Source organism: Antechinus flavipes, chromosome 6 (genome assembly GCF_016432865.1).
Source record: "Antechinus flavipes isolate AdamAnt ecotype Samford, QLD, Australia chromosome 6, AdamAnt_v2, whole genome shotgun sequence".
In the NCBI taxonomy this organism is placed as follows: domain Eukaryota; kingdom Metazoa; phylum Chordata; class Mammalia; order Dasyuromorphia; family Dasyuridae; genus Antechinus; species Antechinus flavipes.
The window spans coordinates 229,905,058-229,925,441 of record NC_067403.1 but is presented as its reverse complement, the minus strand read 5'-3'; the positions used below and the strand labels follow the sequence as shown (position 1 = coordinate 229,925,441).

The 20,384-nt window shown below is 40.3% G+C and overlaps 1 protein-coding gene across 1 annotated transcript in view; it reads right to left on the bottom strand.

Moving 5' to 3' along the window:
• Positions 1–20,384, bottom strand: part of TRIM44 (tripartite motif containing 44) — a 175,736-nt gene that overhangs the window by 144,926 nt on the left and 10,426 nt on the right. Inside the window, exon 2 of the mRNA XM_051967712.1 lies at positions 8,253–8,330. Coding sequence (XP_051823672.1) covers positions 8,253–8,330 — 78 coding nt within the window. The remainder of the gene's footprint in view (positions 1–8,252; positions 8,331–20,384) is intronic.

Genomic DNA, 20,384 nt, shown 5'->3' with positions numbered 1-20,384 from the left:
GATCAAGGTTTCAGAGCTAATAATTGGCAAGAGCTGCTGGTATACGGATTCATCACAATATAAGCTCCTTATTGGCATTCAAAGCTCTTCATAACGGATTCCCTTGCTACTTTTCCATTCTTTGCATTTTACTTCCTTCCACCCTCCCTACCATCCAGAAATACTGGTCTCCTGGTTGATCCTAAAACAAGGGACTCCCTAACTGGAGGCTTTTCCCAGGCCGTCCCCAGGGCCCCCTACCCTCCCCATCTTCACCTCCCAGCTTCCTTTACCGCTCACCTCAAAGCACACCTTTTACAAGAGGCTTCTCTCTGTGGATTCTCTCCCATTTATCCATAGATAACCAAATAAATAAATAAATGTGAACAAAGGGTTTGCATATTATTTCTCCTCTTACACGGTGTTCTCTTTCTGGATAAGTGACAGCCTTCTACCACTCTTCTCTGTATCCCAGTTCTCATCACAGAGCATTAAATAAGAATCTCTGGAAAACACTTTACAAACTTTAGAGCGCTTAATACAAACTTTAAAGTGCTCATGCAATCCTTATCAATGGCTAATTGCCCAAAATTAGACAGGCAGGAGAGGACCAAGGCAAGATTTGCACCCAAGATGTCAAACTCCAGAGCCAGTACATTTTCCATTTTGACACACTGTTGACTCATCATGGCCATTATAGCTGAAAAAAAAAAAATCATTCAACCCAACATGCTGGTTTATAAGATACTTTTCTCCATAAAGTCCTCTGAGGCAGGTTACAACAAACATTATTATGCTTGTTTTACAGTTGAAGAAATTGAGACTACTTATTGACTCATCCAAGATCTCACAAGTAGGAGAACCAGAGGCACCAAGGATGCTACAGTAGAAGTACTTGGAATTAGAGGTTGTGGATTTGTGTATTTATTAGACTGCATGATCTTGGGTAAGTCAATTTTCTAAGCCTATTTTTTGAGGGGGATGAGGCAGTTAGAGTTAAGTGACTTACTCAGAGTCACACAATTAGTAAGTGTTAAGTGTCTGAGGATACATTAGAACTCAGATCCTCCTGACTTCAGGGTCAGTGCTCTATCCCTGTGCCATTTAGCTGCCCAACCTAATTTTTCTTATCTGTAAAACAAGGTGTGTCTGGGAGGGGGCGATAGAGAGATAACCTCTAACATCTGTCCCTATGAATCCAAGTGACACAAACAAGGTCTCTTTTCATAGAAATTGCCTTTCCATGAATTGCCTTTAGAAATAGCCTCACTGAGCACCGAAGAGAATAAATAAATAAATAAATCTTTCAAGATCATGTGGCTAATACAATCCAGATCCCGATCCTCTGACTTAGATATTGCCAAAGGTCTTCCTGAAAAGTTACACAGAAAATTTTACAAAGAAAAAGTTACAAAGAAAAAAACACTAGGGATACAGAGATACTTTTTATCATTTGTAACATAAAAGTTATAGATATTTGCTATTTGAATAAAGTTAAGAGTGTTGAACTTGAAAATCAGGAAGGCTTTTCAAATCTTGCTTCTGACAGTAGCAGAAGTGAATCAGTTCTCTGGACCTCAGTTTCCTCAACTGTAAAATAAGGGAGTTCGACCCAATGGTCTCTAAATCTGATGCCCAAGGAACTCTGTTCTTTTTTTGTTCATCAAAGATAATCAAAACTAAGGATCCTTTGGTATAAAAAAGCTATCCCACCCCAGATCCCTAGCTTCCCTCCCTACTCTCTACACCATTTTCTTGCATTTCCAAGGATTTCATTTTCTTAAAGCCGGGACATACTGCATATCCTAACTGGTTCTCTGGACCTTTAGCAGGAAAAGAATTCCAAATATAAAAAAAAAGCAAAATCATCCAAACTGGCAGGGAAACCTGGGTCTAAAAACTGTATTCGGCAAAAATGAGTCATTTGCAAATCCTGTCTGCTTAGCTCAAAGGTAAAGGTGAAGTGGGTTCCCATTGGGACCCAAATGTCTGGACTAATCAAGCCTGGTGAAGCTTCAGGGGGTTTCAGGAGAAGCAAAAGGGAGACAGCAGAGTATTCATCCCTCTGTGACTCGATGGCTGCCTCTGGATAAGTCAGACACATGAAAAAAAATGATACAATACCAAAAAATGAAGACTCTGCTCTTTCCCACAAACTGACTTAAAGGGAAAAAGGAACATGAAAGTAGAAGGTGTCAGAGATATTTGAGGCCATCCAATCTTTCTTGTCCAATTAGTAAAATATTATTAACATTAATATATAATAATATTGATTATTAATTATTACAAACAAATGATTAATAAATAATATTATTAATTATTAACACAAATGGTACTTATTGAGTACCCACTGTGTGCCAGGACTTTGCTAGGTCCTGGGTACCAAGAATGAAACATTCCTTACTCCGAGGGAGCTGATGTTCTACAGAGAGGGGCACTTTACACAGGACCAAACCCCAGAGAGGGGATTCCTGACTTGTTCCCAAGAGATGTCGATTCTGGAGCTACCTCTGCCCCCCCACAAACAGCCTACCTGACCAGGGATCTCCCCTCAGGCCTTGCTGTGTCTTATTAAAATATAGGGCAGGAGGGAAACTAGGGCCTCCTGGGAGAAGGACTGATTCAATCTCAGAGAAGCGAGACTGCCCCACATGTCTCTGCTGAGGATAGGTGGATTTAAAATACTCTGTCTTCACACCTCTTTCCCCACTCATCAGAGCTGGCAATGCTATCAACAAGCGGCACAAGATCGGCAATAAAGGGCCCCAAAAATAAAAATACAGATGTGTGTTCCCCCAGCTTCCTCCAGCAGAAACGGGTGTGAGAAAGCGGGTGGAACCAGGAAGTGACAAGGGCATTTGTCTTGAGTCCAATTTTGTAAACCCAGTAGTCCTGGCCAGGTAAGATGGGAAAAAAAAGTCCTGAGCTTAAAAGTCAGGGCTCCCATCCCAGATCACTACATACTAGCAAGGGAGCCTTGGAAGCTATTTTCCTTCCTATGAATCTTAGTTTCTTCCTTTGGGAAATGGGTTTAAAAACTTGCCACACAGGATTGTTTCAAGAGGGAGACCCCTTTGTCAATCTTAAAGCACCCTAAGTATTTGGGTTATTACTTTCTGTCCTTGCAAAATCCAGAGCAAGAGAGCTGAGTATGTAGGCAGCTCCAGGAACTTTCAAGTAAATGTGGATTAAGTCATTCTTAAATACTTTAAACTTGGCCTAGACATTAGTTTTTGGTCTTACAACCCTTCTGGGAGGGAGGTCCTATGAAGAACTCCATTATTACAGATGAGATAATGGAGGCTGAGAAGGAGTGCATGATTTTACAATGTTGTGGAGGAGGTGCCCTGAATTGCCCCATTTTACAGACCAGACAATGGAGGCTGAAAAGGAGTGCATGATTTCACAAAGTTGTGGAGGAAGTGCCCTGAATTGCCCCATTTTACAGACCAGACAGTGGAAGCTGAGAGACTGAATCACTTGTCCTAAGTGTCACAAAATTGGTTAATCCAGCTCTTCCTAAATCTGAATGCTGAGTTCTGGTCATTGATGGCGTTCTAACTTAGGATCCCTAGTGTTCATGTATTTGGCTGGGGAAAAATAGCAATTACATCTTTATTTCAGTCTGATTGGTTTCCTTTGTAGTCTGATACATTTTATGATGCGTTTCATAATGCAGTTTTGAAGACCGGTCCATTGACTTCACTAGTCTGCCAAAGGGGTGCAGGACACAAAAAAGTTCCAGAATCCCTGTCTTAGAACATAATAAGATTGGATAAGGAAGGGAATAATCCTTTATGTAGGACCTACTATGTGTCAAACACATGCTAAATACAATTATTATTTCATTTGATTCTCCCAGCAGCTTCTGAAGATCAGTATTATTATTATTTTATTTTTAATAATCTGCTTATTATTATATTTATTTTATAAATATTATAGTTATATATAAAACATATTTATTTATATAAATATATAAATAGACATGTAAATATGTCTATTTATGATATATTATATTTATTATTATTTTAAAGATAAGAAAACTGGGGCAAAAGTTAAATGGCTTGTCTAGTTTCCCACAGCTAGTAAATGTCTTCCTGGCCCCCTGTACTTCCCTTTATTCCCTTTGTTTCATGTTCAGTGACTCAATTCCACAGCTTGGAGGAGCTAGACCAGCTCAGATGCTACTTGGCAACATCGGCTAAAACAAAAATATGAAGACAGGAGGATGCTGTCAATTTGAAGAGGGAAATCCTACCCCTTAGGGAAGGTGACAGACAGCTCTGACCAGTTTTTCCCCATCCATGTCACATACTCAAGGCAGAGAAGGCAGCTGGGTAGCCCAGAAGGTAGAGAGCTAGACCTAGAATCAGGAAGCCCAGTCTTTGATACCTATCTACTCTGTGAGCTCAAGCAAGTCACTTAATTTTAGTTTGCTCATCTACAAAATGGGAATATTTATAGCATCATTTACCTCCTAGGGTAACTGTGAGGAACATATTACAAAGGTCAAATCTCCATATAAATTCTGTATTTTTTTAAAATTACAAGACCCCAAAACATTCATTTTCACCAGATTTCTCATCTCCCAAAAGTCAGATCACCAGGGCCCTGTAGGATAGAGACCATGATGCACCAAGCGCAGTGCTTTGGACAGAGTAAGTGCTTAATAAAAGCTGGTTGCTTTAAATTGGCTGGTCCCCATCTTGTTGCTTTTATGAGGAAATCATGGTGTGCTAGCAGAAACATGCTAGAAGGAACCTGGGTTCCATCAGTCAGTCACCAAGCCTTTATCAAGGGCCCATCCTGCACCGGGCACTTGTGCTAAGTGTTGGGTTCAAATCCCGACTATAACTTGTGTGACCTTGAATAAATGTCTTGAGCTCTCTAGGGCTCGGTTCCCTCATCCAGAAAATAGAGATAATAACCCTCGTCCTCCCTACTGAACAAGGCTGTTACAGGGAGAGCACTCTATAAACCGTATCACGGTGTATAAATGTGAGCTATTATGATTATTACCGACCTGTGAGGGCGGCCTTGAGAATTAAATGAAATCATGTAAGGAAAGCCCAGTACAACTCGAAGAGCAATAGCAATGTGACTTATGATGACTATTACTGAGACGATGCTGGTGATGGTGATTAGGACGTAGCTGAGCCTGAGATCCACAGACTTTTGAAGCCTAGGGAATCCTTCTTTAATTAACTCCAGGTAATGGGGGTGGTTCTAAGAGAAGCCTTAAAAGACCTGGGTTCAAATTCTATTCCTCTGGCTGATCAACTGCTCAACCCCCAGGGAAAATTTTGATTTCCTTATGTGTAAAACACAGGAAAATGGGACCCACCTGGAAGGGATTGGGTGGAGGCAAATAATTTGTAATCTTGAGTCAGTCTATGGATGGGAGTTATTATTATTATCATCATTAATGTCTAGGGCTACTTTGTAAGAATCTTGATGATATTTGAGTGGTCGCCTAATTAGTAGGGAGTATGGGATAGGGAAACATAATATTCATGTATATATGCTCTGTCATTCACTCCCTCTAGACTTCTCTGCCTCAGTGGTTAATATTTTTTATATTTTATTTTATTTACTACACATTGCTTTATGAATCATGTCGGGAAAGAAAAATCAGAACAAAAGGGGAAAACCATGGAAAAGGAATAAAACACAGATAAAAGAAATGAACATAGTATGTATCAATTTGCATTCGATCTCCACAGTTCTTTTTCTGGGTGCCGATGGTGTTTTTAATCCAAAGTTTATTGGCATTGCCTAGGATTACTGAGCCTCAGGGGCATGTGATAATATTTATGTGGAGATTTAAGATTCACAAACTACCTTACAATTAGCTCATTTGATCCTCACAACAACTCTGGGAGATAGGCATTATTATTATTCCATTTTATAGATGACAAAACTGAGACAGATAGTAAGTTAAGTGATTTGTTCACAGTCACACAGCTAATAAGTGATTGAGGTTGGATTTGAACCCAGGACTTCCCAACTCCAGGCCTAGTATTTTAACCACTGCACTATTTTGCTGCCTGAGTGGAAAGAATAAATATTTTAAAATAAAATTTATTATTTTTTATATTTATTTTATTTACATATTTATACATTAATGTAGTTAAATATATATTTAATATATAAATATACAAATACATGAATATATAAATAATATATTGATTAATTAAAATTTATTAAAAATCAATAAAATAAAAATGAAAATAACTAAATAAATGATTAATGGGGAGATAAGGAGACTTTCAGGTTCATCACCAAACCTTTCTCCCTTAATCACATTCTGGGTCCTATGGACAAAAGCATTCTTGTAAATACAAAGAAAAAGATATACCTCCCCTGTCCGCCTTCTTTGTCTGTCTGTGCTTTCATTCCCCCAAATCAAACTGTATATATTTATTTACTCATCCAAATGAAGTGGAGCCTCAGTAGGAGATAAGTTTTTTCTATCTAGCAGAGGCTATTTTTTCATGTCGTCTTTGCCTGCATGACCACAAACATGACAATCAACAAACATTTATTAAGGACCTACTATGTGCCAGGCACTGTACTAAGTAGAGGGGATATGAGAACAGCCCTTAACTTTGAGGAGCTTACATTCAGCAGAAAAAAAAAATAATAATAAAGTTAAGTTAATTTGAATTGAACCTAATCATTTGACAAAATGGAACTGAATTCTTGGTTTTAACCCCAATGCCCCCAAATCCAGGTTCCTTTTCTATTGAATTCTGAGACACCGGCTCCCCGGCACAGACAGCTGGCACAAACACCTGGCAGGCCCTAGTGAATGTCTGGGTCAGAAAAGGACCGGGTTACTCCTAATCCCCGCAGCATGTTCTGCTCCCTAGTCTACCCCCACTCTGGCATGCCATCCCAGAATATCAAACTTCCAGCCCCCAACATCTTGCAAAAAAACGTTCTGGAGGCTTAACGTGTTCCCCTCGCCAGACTCTGGGTCATGGGGACAAAAGCATTCTTGGAGGCAGCTGGTTCCTTGTAAATAGAGAAAGCTTCTCCCTGTGGGCACCAACTGGATGAGGCTGGATTCCTGGCCAGCCTGAGACATTAGGCTGATTCATGTCTAGTGTGTGTGTGTGTGTGTGTATGTGTGTGTGTGTGTGTGTGTGTGTGTGTGTACAAAATCACTAATTTAATATCTAATATATATTACACAATAGGTATATGTACATATGCATTTTCATGTTGTATATGCAGATTGTGTATATCTACATATATAACATATATGTTTACATACACATGCTTGATTCTTTTTCTGATGTAAACATCTGTATTATGTCTTTGATAGGCATTAAACCCAGAAAACCCTTCCTTCCGTCCTTCTTTCCTTCCTCTCTCCTTTCCAATACACACACATGTATATGTGTATATTTATGTTCATGTAACTAGTCACATGCACATATATACATGTGTTTATATATTTATGTGTGCATTAAGATATATTTATATGTACATGTTTATGCATTTAACAAACATTAAATTCAGGAAAATAGACATATACATTTTAATGCATATATATTCATGTCTATATATACATTTATACAAATACACACTTATGCACACAAGTACAAAAATAGATATATGTGAAAGTCTCCCAGACTTATGCTTATCTGTGTTAATTGCAGATATACATGCATTTATAGGTACACATGTATTCATGTAAATATACTCCGGTGTATATATGTATATATTGCATGTTCATATATTTCTACATATATACACACATATACATCTATTCAAATACACATTTATGCACACAAGTACAAAAATACATATATGTGAATGTCTACGTTTGATTTATACAGGCTTTTGCTTATCTGTGTTAATTGCAGATATACAAACATTTATGGGTACACATGTATTCATGTATGTATACTTTTGTGTATATATTTATGTGTCCATTTACATTGATTTATTTTTGCTGAATTGAATGGTCACAGAAGACATCAGCTTCAAAGACACAGCAGAAGGGGATTAAAATACTCTTGTCTATACTTAGGGACAACAATGAACGATTATGTGTTGGAAGTCATAAATGGGAAACGGGGAAAATAAATGACTTTATCTCTAGGCATGGTAGAGACCCTGCTCTGTGTTTGACAGGCAGGCTTAATTAGATCTTAATGCAATGTTCAGATGGCTGTCATTAGCAATAGCCTGTACTTGGCTCAAGGAGAATGGGAAACTCGCCAGAGTTCCAGCCCCCCCATCAATCCCCCCAAAATACTCACTCTGGGGTCCCCGCACTTGAATTTCAGCCTCTCCACCATCTCTAACATGGCCACCTTCAGATCCACCGGTTCTCTATTCTAGAAGACAAAAGAAGGCGCGAGGGGTCACTGGGCAGCAACGTGGAGGCTACTCTGTGGCGTGAGCACCATCAGCATTTGAGGGGATGATAAAGGAGAGAGAAGGCTATTTCTATTTCTCTCCAGTAGCTGGGAGCCCCGGGCAGCCAGGGCTGGCAGCTCTTCCCTCCCCCCCACTTCTCTGCCAGAACAGACATTGCCTAGTGACCCGGGATATCTGTGGGGGTGAAAGCGGATGCACTCGGACAGGCGGGTTCATGGGCTTCCAGAAGGAGGCCCAGGCAGGAGGCCTGAGGCAGGGGTGAGGGGCAGGAGGGCAGCCTCTGATCTGCTCATCATGATTCAGAACCATGCTGCCAGAATTCCCAAGCACAATGCACCACATCCAAGAAGATGCACTGTCAGGGTGCAAGGGTTAAGAGTGGAGGGGACCAGGAGATAGGTCAAGGAGAAGCCCCAAAGAGCTAGAGACTTAGAGAAAAGGGGACACTCCCTCCTAGGTCATCTAGTTTTTCCTTCCTCCTTCAATTCTTCCTTCCATCCTTCCCTCCCCCCCCACCTCCCTTCCTCCCTGCCTTCCTTTCTTTCCTTCCTTCTCTCCTTCCTTTCTTTCCTTCCTTCCCTCCTTCCTTCTTCCTTCCTTTCCCTCCTCCCTTCCCTCCTTCTTTCCTTTCCCTCCTTCCTTCCTTTCCCTCCTCCCTTCCTTCCTTCCTTCCTTCCTTCCTTCCTTCCTTCCTTCCTTCCTTCCTTCCTTCCTTCCTTCCTTCCTTCCTTCCTTCCTTCTTCCCCCCAATCATTTTCATACAGATAAGGAAACTGAGGAAACCTAGGGAGGTGAAGGTCACAAAAATAGAAAGCATCAGAGGCAGAATGTGAACCTAGCTCCTCTGACCACAGGACCTTTTAGTTTATCTCATACAGAACTGAAAACGAGAGCCAAGGTCATACAGTTTATTTGGTGGCAAAGCCAAGGTTAACACGTTTCTCCTATTTCTGAGTAATTTCTGGGGAGGCTATGAGTCTTTCCTTCGTTCTCTCCAGCCTAGGGAGGCAGGTACTTTCCCCAACCCATTCAGAGTGCTCATTTTCCCTTTCCACCCCCCCCACTCTCCTTGCTGTCACCCCAAATCACACTCTGAGAACGTCCACTCTGTCGGAGAAGGGCAGCTGTGGTACAGCTTCTGAGCCCAGCATTCTATTGAAACTTCTCTCTCCCAAGGCCATGTGTGTCTACTTAATTGCAAAATCCAAGGAATGACCTTTTCTGGGTCTTCATGTTCCCTGCCCTTTCTGGAACATCTGAAACTTTGTCCTTCTGGCACCTTCCTCCCTGCCCACCTGACTGTTCATTCTCAGCCCTTTTTGCTGGTTCGCCATTGTTCTCCTATATCCTATGGGTGGATATCCTCAAAGCTTCTACCTTCCTCGTCTTCTCTTTCCTTAATGGGTCTCTTCAGTCCTGTAGCATTGGTGGTCACTATTCAGAGTATATGGCTCCGGGAAGGTTACTTAACTCTGTACCTCAGTTTTCTCATCTACAAAATGGGGGAAATAATAGCACCTCCTTCACAGGATTGATATTTGGATCAAATGAGATCCTACATTTGTTCTATAGAGATCCTATGTGTATCATAAAGAGTTTTGCAAATTGCTGTATTGAAGCTACCCCAGGTAGGGTATTTTGCAAAGCTCTTTTTAATTACTAGTTATTATTATTATCATTAAGATCACTCAGATTTCTATTTCTAGTCCTAATCTCTTCCCCGAACTTCAGCCTTTCATATCCAGCTTCCCACTATAGCTACAACAGCATTTAAAATTTACCTGTGCAAAATAAAAATAACGATGATTCCCATGTATCCCACCAACATTTAAAAACTACTTGTGCAAAAGAAGATAATAATGACTTCCATTTATTCCAACAACATTTAAAAATTACTTGCACAGTGTTTTTTGGTTCTTTTTTTTAAATGATGACTCTCATTTTTAAAGCTCTTTAAGGCTGGCAAAGCACTTTATACCCATTACTCCTAGCTCGTGTATCTAGGCAGACTCGGCTCTCCTTAAGGGGGTGTAGAGCCAGACCCAGAGCCAAAAAGACCCGGGTATGAGTCTCCTCTCTGATACGTACTGGCTCTGTGACCTTGGGAGTCACAGCATGTCGGTGCTTTCTAAAACTCTCTACAACAAGCGACATTGATGGAGGGAATGTCCTCACTCATTGGATCATACCTTCCATTTCTATCCATTAAATATATGAAAACCGAATCCAGCCGTGTCTCTCTAAAATTGTTCCTCCTGTTTCTGTTGATAATTTCACTATTCTCCCAGATACCGAGGTTTGAGTGACTTTTGTCTCTTCCCCTTCCGATCCCCTTTAAGGTCTCATAGGTTCTCCCTCCATGTTTCTCAAAGTGTGCCATTTCCTCCCAACTCACCCATCCATCAGCCCAGCGATGCTTTCATGACTCCTCACCCGGATCCTCTACAAAGCTTCTAAGGGATCCCTCAACTCCTGCCATGTCATATCCCCAATGTCTGCCAAAATCAAGTTTGTAGAGCACAGATTTCACCATGTGTCTCCCCTACTCATAAAACCTTCCGTGGCTCCCGAGGGCAGTAAACCGGAAAGTGCTCAGTTACTAAGCCAGCTCTAAATACAGCTGCATCTGAACATATTTATAAGTGAAATCTTTGATTCTGAAATCAAGTAGCATTACCTTGATTGCTGAACTGGAACCTGTGCAATGTCTCTATGTCCCAACAGAACAGCAGATGTTTTATACCACAGGCTAAATGATGTTATCCACCAAATGGATCAATTGCCTCTTAAGTCTTCTGTGGTACAAGTAGAACTGATGACTGGCACAGAGACCATTTCTGAACCCCAAGGCAGCTGGGGTCAGAAAAGGGGCTCGCTGAACCTTGGATCACAATGTGGTTCTTCCTAAATAACAGATGCTTTTACAAGAAGGCAGCAGCTTCACAGTCTAATGGAGGACTAAAATTTCCTTATCCTCTTAAGAAGACATACCTAACATCCTTTTTGTCAGAGTTGGAGACTATTGGTGTGGGACTTTTTAGACATAGTCAACCTCCATAGATGATCTCTCTCTCTCTCTCTCTCTCTCTCTCTCTCTCTCTCTCTCTCTCTCCCCTCTTCCTTTCTCTTCCTCCCTTCCTTTGTCCCTTCCTCTTCCTTTTTTCCTTCCTTCCTTTTTTCCTTCCCTCGCTCCTTTCTTCCCTCCCTCCATTACTTCCTTCCCTCATATCTTCTTTCTCTCCCTTTCTCCTTCTTTCCTTCCTTCCCTCCCTCCTTCTCTCCCTCACTTCCTCCCTCCTTTTCTCCCTTTCTCCCTCCCTCCTTCCTCTCTCCCTTCCTTTCTTCCTTCCTCCCTTCTTTCCTTCCTTTTTTCCTTCCTTTCTCCCTCCTTCCCTTCCTCTCTCCTTTCCTTTCTCCTTCACTTTCTTCCTTCCTTCTTTCCTTCCTTCTTTTTTTCTCTCCTTCCCTCCCTTGTTTTCTTCCTTTTTAGGAAGTCCAAATAGCAAAGCAACTTGGGCTCAGAGGCAGGGTGAGGTGGGTTCAAATCCTGTATAATCCTGGACAAACTTAACTCTTATACTCTAGACAACTCTCTGCATTGCTAGAGAGATCTTTCCAGCTGGTGAAATTGTCACAGGAGGGATGGATAAATTTAGAAATAAAAATGATGCATAAAACAAAAGATTGATCTCTCTCCACATGTGGATATGTGTCTCATCCTCTCTGGGGATTCAGTTTCTTTGTCTACAAAATGAAGTTCTCACACTAAATGATATCTAAAGTCCTTTTGATGCTATTAACCTGGGAATACTATAGCAAGGTTACCTCTTCAATGTGCTGCCTTTTGATCCTGGCCCACAGCAGGCAATTAATAAATCCTTATGAAAAACAGCTATGAACAACAATCAGCCCACTTAATAAGTCTTTATGGACAGAGGCTGGCACATAGTAAGCACTTAATAAATGCTTATGGACAGTGACAGACATACAGTAAGCATCTAATAAATGCTTAAGGGTAGTGTCTGACTCATAGGTACTTAATAAATACATATTGATTGACTGACTGATTGTCCAACTATTATTTCCTCTCCTTTAAAATTCACCTTTTCTGTTCTCATGTATTTATATGATATGAATGTAGACTCCTTAAGGGCAGGACTATTTGAGTTCATGAAAGTATCATGACACTAGAGCTAGAATCAGGAACCATCTAATCTAATGTCCTCATTTTTACAGATGAGGAAACAGAGAATCAAAGAGCTTGAGGAGCCTGACCAATGTCATACAAGTAATAAGTGTCAGAGGCAGGATTTGAATTCAGGTCTCCTGACTCCATAAGCCAGTGCTCTTTTCACTGCACTCTGTCTTTGAATGCTTGGTACCTGGCATAGAGTAGGCACATAATGAAAGCTAGTTGATGCATAAGATTTATTGTAAGAAATACCGATAATAAACATTAAGTGCTTACTGTTTTCGATGTACAGACTAAATATAGACAATATCCCTGACTAAATAGCAAGGATAGTTGAGCTTACATTCAGTTAAATCATATTTCATGAACATTTTGTATAAATCTATATAATAATTATCTATCTATTATCCTATTCTACTTAGCTGGGAGAGAGAAATTGGGTGGCAACTTTAGACAAGGCAGCTAATCTGTCGGGGCTCAGATGCTATACTTGTACAAACTGGGCCTGGAAGGCCCTTGCAGGAGGCTAAGCCCGGAGGCAATGAGGAAAGGGTTAAGCCGCCAGACTCAGGGTCCCGATTCCCAGAGAGGAGCAGACAATGAGCTTGGCTGATGATGTCACCCCTCCAATCCTCCTTCCATTGGCTGAGCAACCAGGTCACTTGTCCCCAGAAAGCTCTCTCCTTCCTCCCCACCCCTCCACCTTCCAGCTGCTAGGGCACAGTTTCTACCCTACAGCATAAGGCCATTCTGTTATTATTATTATTATTGCCTCCCCTCAGCCCCCCTCATTGCTCTGGAGTGAGGAGCTGCAATGTGCTAGACTGTACCCTGCAAGCCCCAAGAAGAAGAAAAATGAGAATCCCAGGGAGTGCCGGCAAGGGGGCTGGAGGGTCTTTCTGCCAATTCTGCTCCCACTGAGAGAGAAGGGACCCTGAGCTCCTCCATCTCCTCCCAGAGAACAGTCATGGATTAACACACACACACACACACACACACACACACACACACACACACACACACACAAAGAATCAGCATCCATCACTCCTAAGGAAATATACTCCCAGAATAAAATGGAACAGGGTTTGGACTTCTCAAAAAATAAGCAGCGAGGGCTTCTATCCATCACTTATGGAACATCGGTAGCATAAATTCAATTTGATTTCCTTATGGTTTTTTGTTAATCACATATTCTGATATCTCTTTCCCCTGTATTAGGAGAGAACTCTCCCTTATAATAACAAATAATACAAGGAAGAGTGGGAGGGGAAACTCCTACAAAATCTACCAACATCTCAAAAAAGTGTGAGCTTATAGGCTGTGTTCTACACTCCTGCTCTCCTACCTCTACAAAGGGAGTGGGGAAGTGTTTTCTCACATCTCTTCTTTGGGGTCAATAGGGATAACAAGGTTTCAGCTCCTCCAATCACAGGTTCTTAAAATGCTATAGAAATATAAGATAGTATCATATCTCATTCTTGCCACTTGACCAGCCCACCTCTGTCTATTTTTCCTTAAAACTATTTTAATTGAATAAAATTATTAATTTTAAATTAAGTTTATTTTTAGTTTTAAAAAGTGTACTTTGTGAAATTATATGTTGTGTTCTATACTCCTTCCCTATCTCTACAGAGGAGGGGTGGGAGTAGGGGAGTGTTTTCTCACATTTCTTCTTTGGGGTCAGTAGGGATAATGATGTTTCATCTCCTCTAATCACAGGTTCTTTGAAATGAACACTCTTTCCAAACCTTAAAATATATTTCTGTATAAGATAGTATCATATCTCACTCTTGCCACTTGATCAACCCACCTCTGTCTTTATTCTTTTCTTTCTAAAATTGTGTTTTTAATTAAATAAAAATTATTCATTTTTAATTAAATTTATTTTTAACTTTAAAATTGCATTTTCAATTTTTTTGTCCTTCTCTTCCCCCACCCCTTAAGAATACAAATAATAATATCAGTTATGTGAAATCATGAAAAACAAATGTCCATATTGGGTATGTTGCCCCTTCCCCTCCCCCCCCAAAAAAAGCAAGAAACATAAAGAAAAAATTTAAAATATGCAATTAGAATTCATCAGCTCTCTCTCTGGACCCACCTCTGTTTCTGCCCTATTAAACCCTGGAGGAACTCATCAATGGTCCTTTTTGTTTTCAATTGACTATACCAATCATGAACTTCCTCATTGCCCCCTGGGTCATCTGCCATTTTGATTCTATGAAGATCTAATGTTCATTGAATCAGAGAATCATTGACTAAGAGGGACCTCAAAGGCCATGGAGTCCAATCTTCTCATTTTACAGTTAAGGGAAATGAAATTCAAAGAGATAATAATTTGGTCTACAGTTAGAAGGGACCTCAGAAGCCACCTTAGTCAACCCCTCATTTTACAGATGAGGAAACGGAGTCCCATAGTTGAGTTCCATGAAGAACACACACACTAAGAATTGACACGGTCCCCATAACTTAGTTCTGAAGGTGTCTTAACAACTCTGCTAGAGCTTGGGACAAACATAACTAATTAGTCAAGAAACATAGACATGGGGAGCATTCCAAGCACTGGGAAGCTGATGGTGGACAGATTTTGTTTATTATCCTTGGAATGTGCTGTAAAGAGGGGCTCATGTTGAATTGACAGACATCCCTCTGAGGATGACTCAGGCCCCAGGCTGTGGGTGCTCCCCTAAACAAAACTCTTTCTATGATTCATAGATAGTCCATGATCTTCAAAGAGCTTTCTAATCTGTTTTGCCAAATTGACAATTAAAGCAAAAGCCCCTCAAAAAAGGGCTCTTATGCTGTCTTCCCAGGAATTGACCTTGTACCTAGCAGAGAGTTTACGATCAATAAATCTATATGAATTGAATCTTCATTAAACAATATTATAAGGTATGCGGGAGAGATTTCATTATTCCCATTTTATAGAAAAGAAAACTCAAATCCTGGAAAAATACACAGACTTGTCTCTGATAACATAATCAGTCAGTAACCAAAAAGATACCCTCTGGTGAAATCAGGCCCTTTCCTCTAGTGGAAAATCTAGATAAAACTGACATGAAAGATCTGGACAAAAAAAAATAGTAAGTATTAATCATACTAGGTCACATGGACTCAGCCTCTAGCTCTGGGAAAGGTTGCTCTGCCCCTTCTGTCCCCACCTTCCACATGGATGGAACCAAGCAACTGGGACAGAGAAAAAGGAAGACAGTCAGCTCATATCCTAATTATCAGCATCCTTTAGCCACTGTATCAATTCATATTTATCAATATATCTTGTAATTGGAATACTTTTTCTCTTTACTTCTTCTCTCCTCCCCTCCCCACAAAATAAAAGATTACAAAGGAAACCAAAGGTCAGTAAAAAAATGTGAGGGTTTCCTCTCATTCAAGTTCATCATCCCCTTTGAAATCTACCCATGGACTCTTCTTGGGAGTCTCTAGATTAAAACCCCCTGACCTAAATAGAAGAGCTTGTTGATTGCTGCATTTGGAAAAACAAATTCATCATCTAGTGGCCAATCTGCTGATCTTGATATGTCTTAAAGAAACAGAAATCAAAATATTTTGTTCACCTTTTTTATGGGGGGTAAGACTGTATCAAATAGGGTGAAGCCAGTTTTACAATGTGTTTCTGCTTGAAACAATGTTTATTAAATACCTACAGATATTAAAAATCAGGAGGATCTGAAATAAGAAAGAGGTTTCCTCCTGACTCAGGTGAGTGCTAGATAGCAGGCAGCATCTCCCAGACAGCAAAAACAAGTCCCTTTATTCCACTCTCATAGACAGGAGCCAAGGCTCAGAAAATTGGCTTTTTATTCAGATGGGGTTGGACTCTTGTAGTCTGGTCATAAGCAACATGGACCTAGAGCTACAAGAAACTTTAGAAGTCATTTATCCTGATCTTCTCATTTTACAAGAGACAGAAAGCTGGAAGCTACTTTGTCCAGAGTCACATAGGAAGCAAGTAGCAGACCTGGTTTAAAGCTCAGTTCCTCTGACTCCAAGTTGTTTTTAACATACCACCCTTACTTCTTCCCCTTCAGAAAAAAAAATATTCATTGGAGTTGATGGCTTTCCTTAACTTGTATTTGTCTGGTAAAAACTTTTGGTATCAGGAAGATACCTGACCTTTCCTTTCATACATTAACATTAAAATGGTAAATTTAAGTTAAATCAACAATTAAACACCTACCGTGCATGAAGCACAGTGCTAAGCAATGATGTTACCAAGAAAGAACTAGATATATAAAAGCAATTTCATAGGGGAAGGAATCAGACAAGAGGGAAGATGGAGAACTACTTCCTTTTATAAATGGAATTTGAGCTGACTTTTTAAGGAAAGCAAGAGAAAAGAGGCAGAAATGTGGGGATAGAGCACCCCAAATATGGTATCGCAAAGGGACAGAGATGGAAAAGGCACATGGTATTCAAGAAACAGAAAATAGATCCACTTGGTCATGGGAGCAGAAGTTTGGAGCTAAAAAGGCTCTTGAAAATCATCTTATTTTACAGCTAGGGAAATTAAAGCACAGAGAAGGAAGCGGTTTTTCCCAATAGTACACAGTGGCCAAAAAAGTTTCTCATAAAATCCTCTTTTTATAGAATAGGAAACTGAGATATGGAGAGATTAAGCCATTTGTCTAAAGTCATACTCTATTTGTAAAAGAGCCAGATTAACTCTTACATCTGCAGACATCCCCCTAATCTGGCCGGGTTCCCCAACTTCTTCCAAAAATGCAAACCTTACTATCTTTATATGCTTTCGGCAGAAGGAACAAGAAAGACTAGGGCTGAGAGTGTACAGCCTTAGCTAGGACCATCTGCTTTAAAAGTGCACCAACAAAGTCCCAACTGGAAAATGAAGGGCAGGAGCCTCCCCCCGCCCCATCCCCTCCTCCTCTCCCGGCTGTTGAGAAACAGAATATCATCCGGAGGACAATCCGCAAGCCTGGTGGGCCTAAAATTAGCCCCACCAGCTGTGTTTTGGTTAGCTAGCCTATATTGCACCAGCAGGACACTGAAATGTGAAGCAGTCACATCCTTTGGAGAAGCAGTTCTTGGGCGTGCTCAATATTTCACTTGTCTGCCTACTCACCAGAAGGAGGGATGATAAGATTATACCCCTAAGAAAGCAAATATCCACAGACTTTTCTGAAATTTAACCTAGAAGAGGGTCTAGAGAGCAGGGGTCTTTAACCTAAGGTCTATAGACTCTCAAGGATGGATAAGATAGATTTCCAGGGGACCATGAACTTGGGGCAGGGGGAGATGTGGGAAATTGCATGACTTATTACCACTAATCTTCAACTGTTCAAATCATCTTCAATAATTGAAGAGCTTTCATATTTTCTTCAATTATTTAAAATATTATTCTGAAGTAGGATCCAAAGACTTCACCAGATTGCCATGACACTAAGAAACCAAAATTAAGAACTTCTGATCTAAAAAATAAAATAAAATAAAAAAATTTTTAATTAAAAAAGAACTTGTTATCTACAGCTGAGTTGAAGACAAGTTGCCAGTCTACTTCAGGAGAGGGACCTTACACACCAGAAGATCCCACTATGTAATAATATCTCTGATTACTCGAGTATGTTTGGATCACAAGAACTCTGAAGCCCCTTTAAGTTCTGAGATTGTGTCATTTTGTAACTGCAGAGAAATGTGCTCAGTGAATGGGCTATAGTGTAATCTTCCTGCCTTTGTGTTATGTCTGTGAGACCAAAAACAGACAAACAAAGCAAAATAAAAATACCTTAAGAACTCCTAATGGGAGAAAACCAACAGAAGGAAGATACCAAGATTAAAAAGTACCAGAAAAGGTATCTCAAATCTCAAATAAGATGAAACTTTATCTGAGTCTTGTAGGAAGCCAGGAGGTAGAGGTGAGGAGTGAGATTTATAAGCATAAGGGACAGCCAGGGAAAATGCTTGAAGTTGGAAGATAGAGTCATCTCACGGGGGAAGAGAGAGGAGAAAGTCGTCCCTCTGAGAGCTTCTTATTTTAACCAATTACTCTTGCTAACTAGATGCTTCTCCTTGCTGAAGGAATCCAAGTGTCTCAATTGTCTGAGTCCTTCATCCTCCCATTTGGGCTAGACTCTTGCCTCCCTAGAGAGGGCTGCCCTCAGGAGCAGATGGGGTTGATGGAACTCCAGGGACTTTCTTCAGGCTTGTCCCAAGTCTGGAGTGAATGAGCTTCCATCTTCTGGAAGACACATCTGTTTTATGAGGATGGAGAAAGAGATCAGGGAGTAAATGGCTGGTGCTCTCTTAGCCATTTGCTTGAATTCAAGGAGAATTGATCAGTGCTTAGCAAATACCAGTTGTGCATATACAATTAAGGAATATGAAGATAAACTTTTAAAGTGAATTGAAAAAGGGAGAGTTGTTGTAAAGGGCAGCTAGGTGGATAAAACATTGAGTTTAGCATCAGTAAGACTCATCTTCATGAGTCCAAATCCAACCTCAGGCACTTACTATCTGTTTGATCCTGGGCAAATCACTTAACTCTATCGGCCTTAGTTTCCCCATCTGTAAAGTGGAGTGGAAAAGGAAATGACAAACTACTTCAGGATCTTTGCCAAGGAAATCACAAAATGGCATCATGAAGTCATTTGAACCCATTTGCCTCAATTTCTCATCTATAAAAATGAGTTGGAGAAGGAAATGGCAAACCACTCCAGTTCTTTGTGAAGAAAACCCCAAATGGGGTCATAAATGATTGAACAGCAACAAGAGTTGATATAAGAGAACTCAAGAGAAGAAGGAATTGGGACAGGACCTTTGGTTTCATTATTATAGGGAACTCCTGGGTGAGGAAATTCCTTCTACTGTATATATATATATAATATATATATATATATATATATATATATATATATATATATATATATATATATGTGATTTTTGCATATTGTTTCCCCCATTAAAGAGATCTTTAAGGAAAAGGATCATATTTTTTCTTTCTTTGTATCTCCCGGGCTTAGCATATAGTAAGCACTTAATAAATGCTTGTTAACTGGCTATCAGTGCAGGTCAAGATCTTTGCAGCTCACAGATCTGGAGATAAAACAATTATTAAACGCTAACTATGAGGCACTGGGCCAAATTTTAGGACTACAAAAACAAGCCAACAGGAGTACATGTCAGGGCCTGGGTCTTGGTTTCCCAGACAGCTCACTCCAATCACTAAATGGGGGAAGGAGAAAGGGCAGAAAGAGGAGGGAAGCAAAGACAAATTTCTTTTACAATCATGCCCAGGGCTGCTCTGTTTACTTTCGCTGTTTAAGAACAAATACAAGCAGTGGGCAGAGGTATTTTTGTCCCCTGTGGCTGAGAACACTCAGCCTGGCGGGGAACACTGGCTGTTACCCATCCTACTCTGTGATTTGGACTTGGCTTATGTAGGAGATTATGGGGGCCAGGAAGCATCCGCCATCACATTTAACTAAACGTAGGAAAAACTGTAATCTTGGAAATTGTTACTTGTCATAAATTATGAGGGCAGTGACAGGAGGCTAAGAGACAACTCTAGGCCCGCTTTTTTTGAGAAAGGGGGATCAGAAAATCTTAGTGAGACAGAGATCTGTCATTCCTTTTCTTCTGATGCTATACACAACTTACATAAGTCACATAATCCAGTGCAAAGAATGTTGTATTTGGAATCAAGAGACTTGAGTTTGGATCCTGTCTTGGATGATTGCCATTTGTGTGACCTTAGAAAAGTCACTTCCTCTTAGTTTCCTCAAAATATAAAATGAAGGGATTAAATTACCTAGTCATTGTCAATTAGCGATTTAGTTTTTTGACC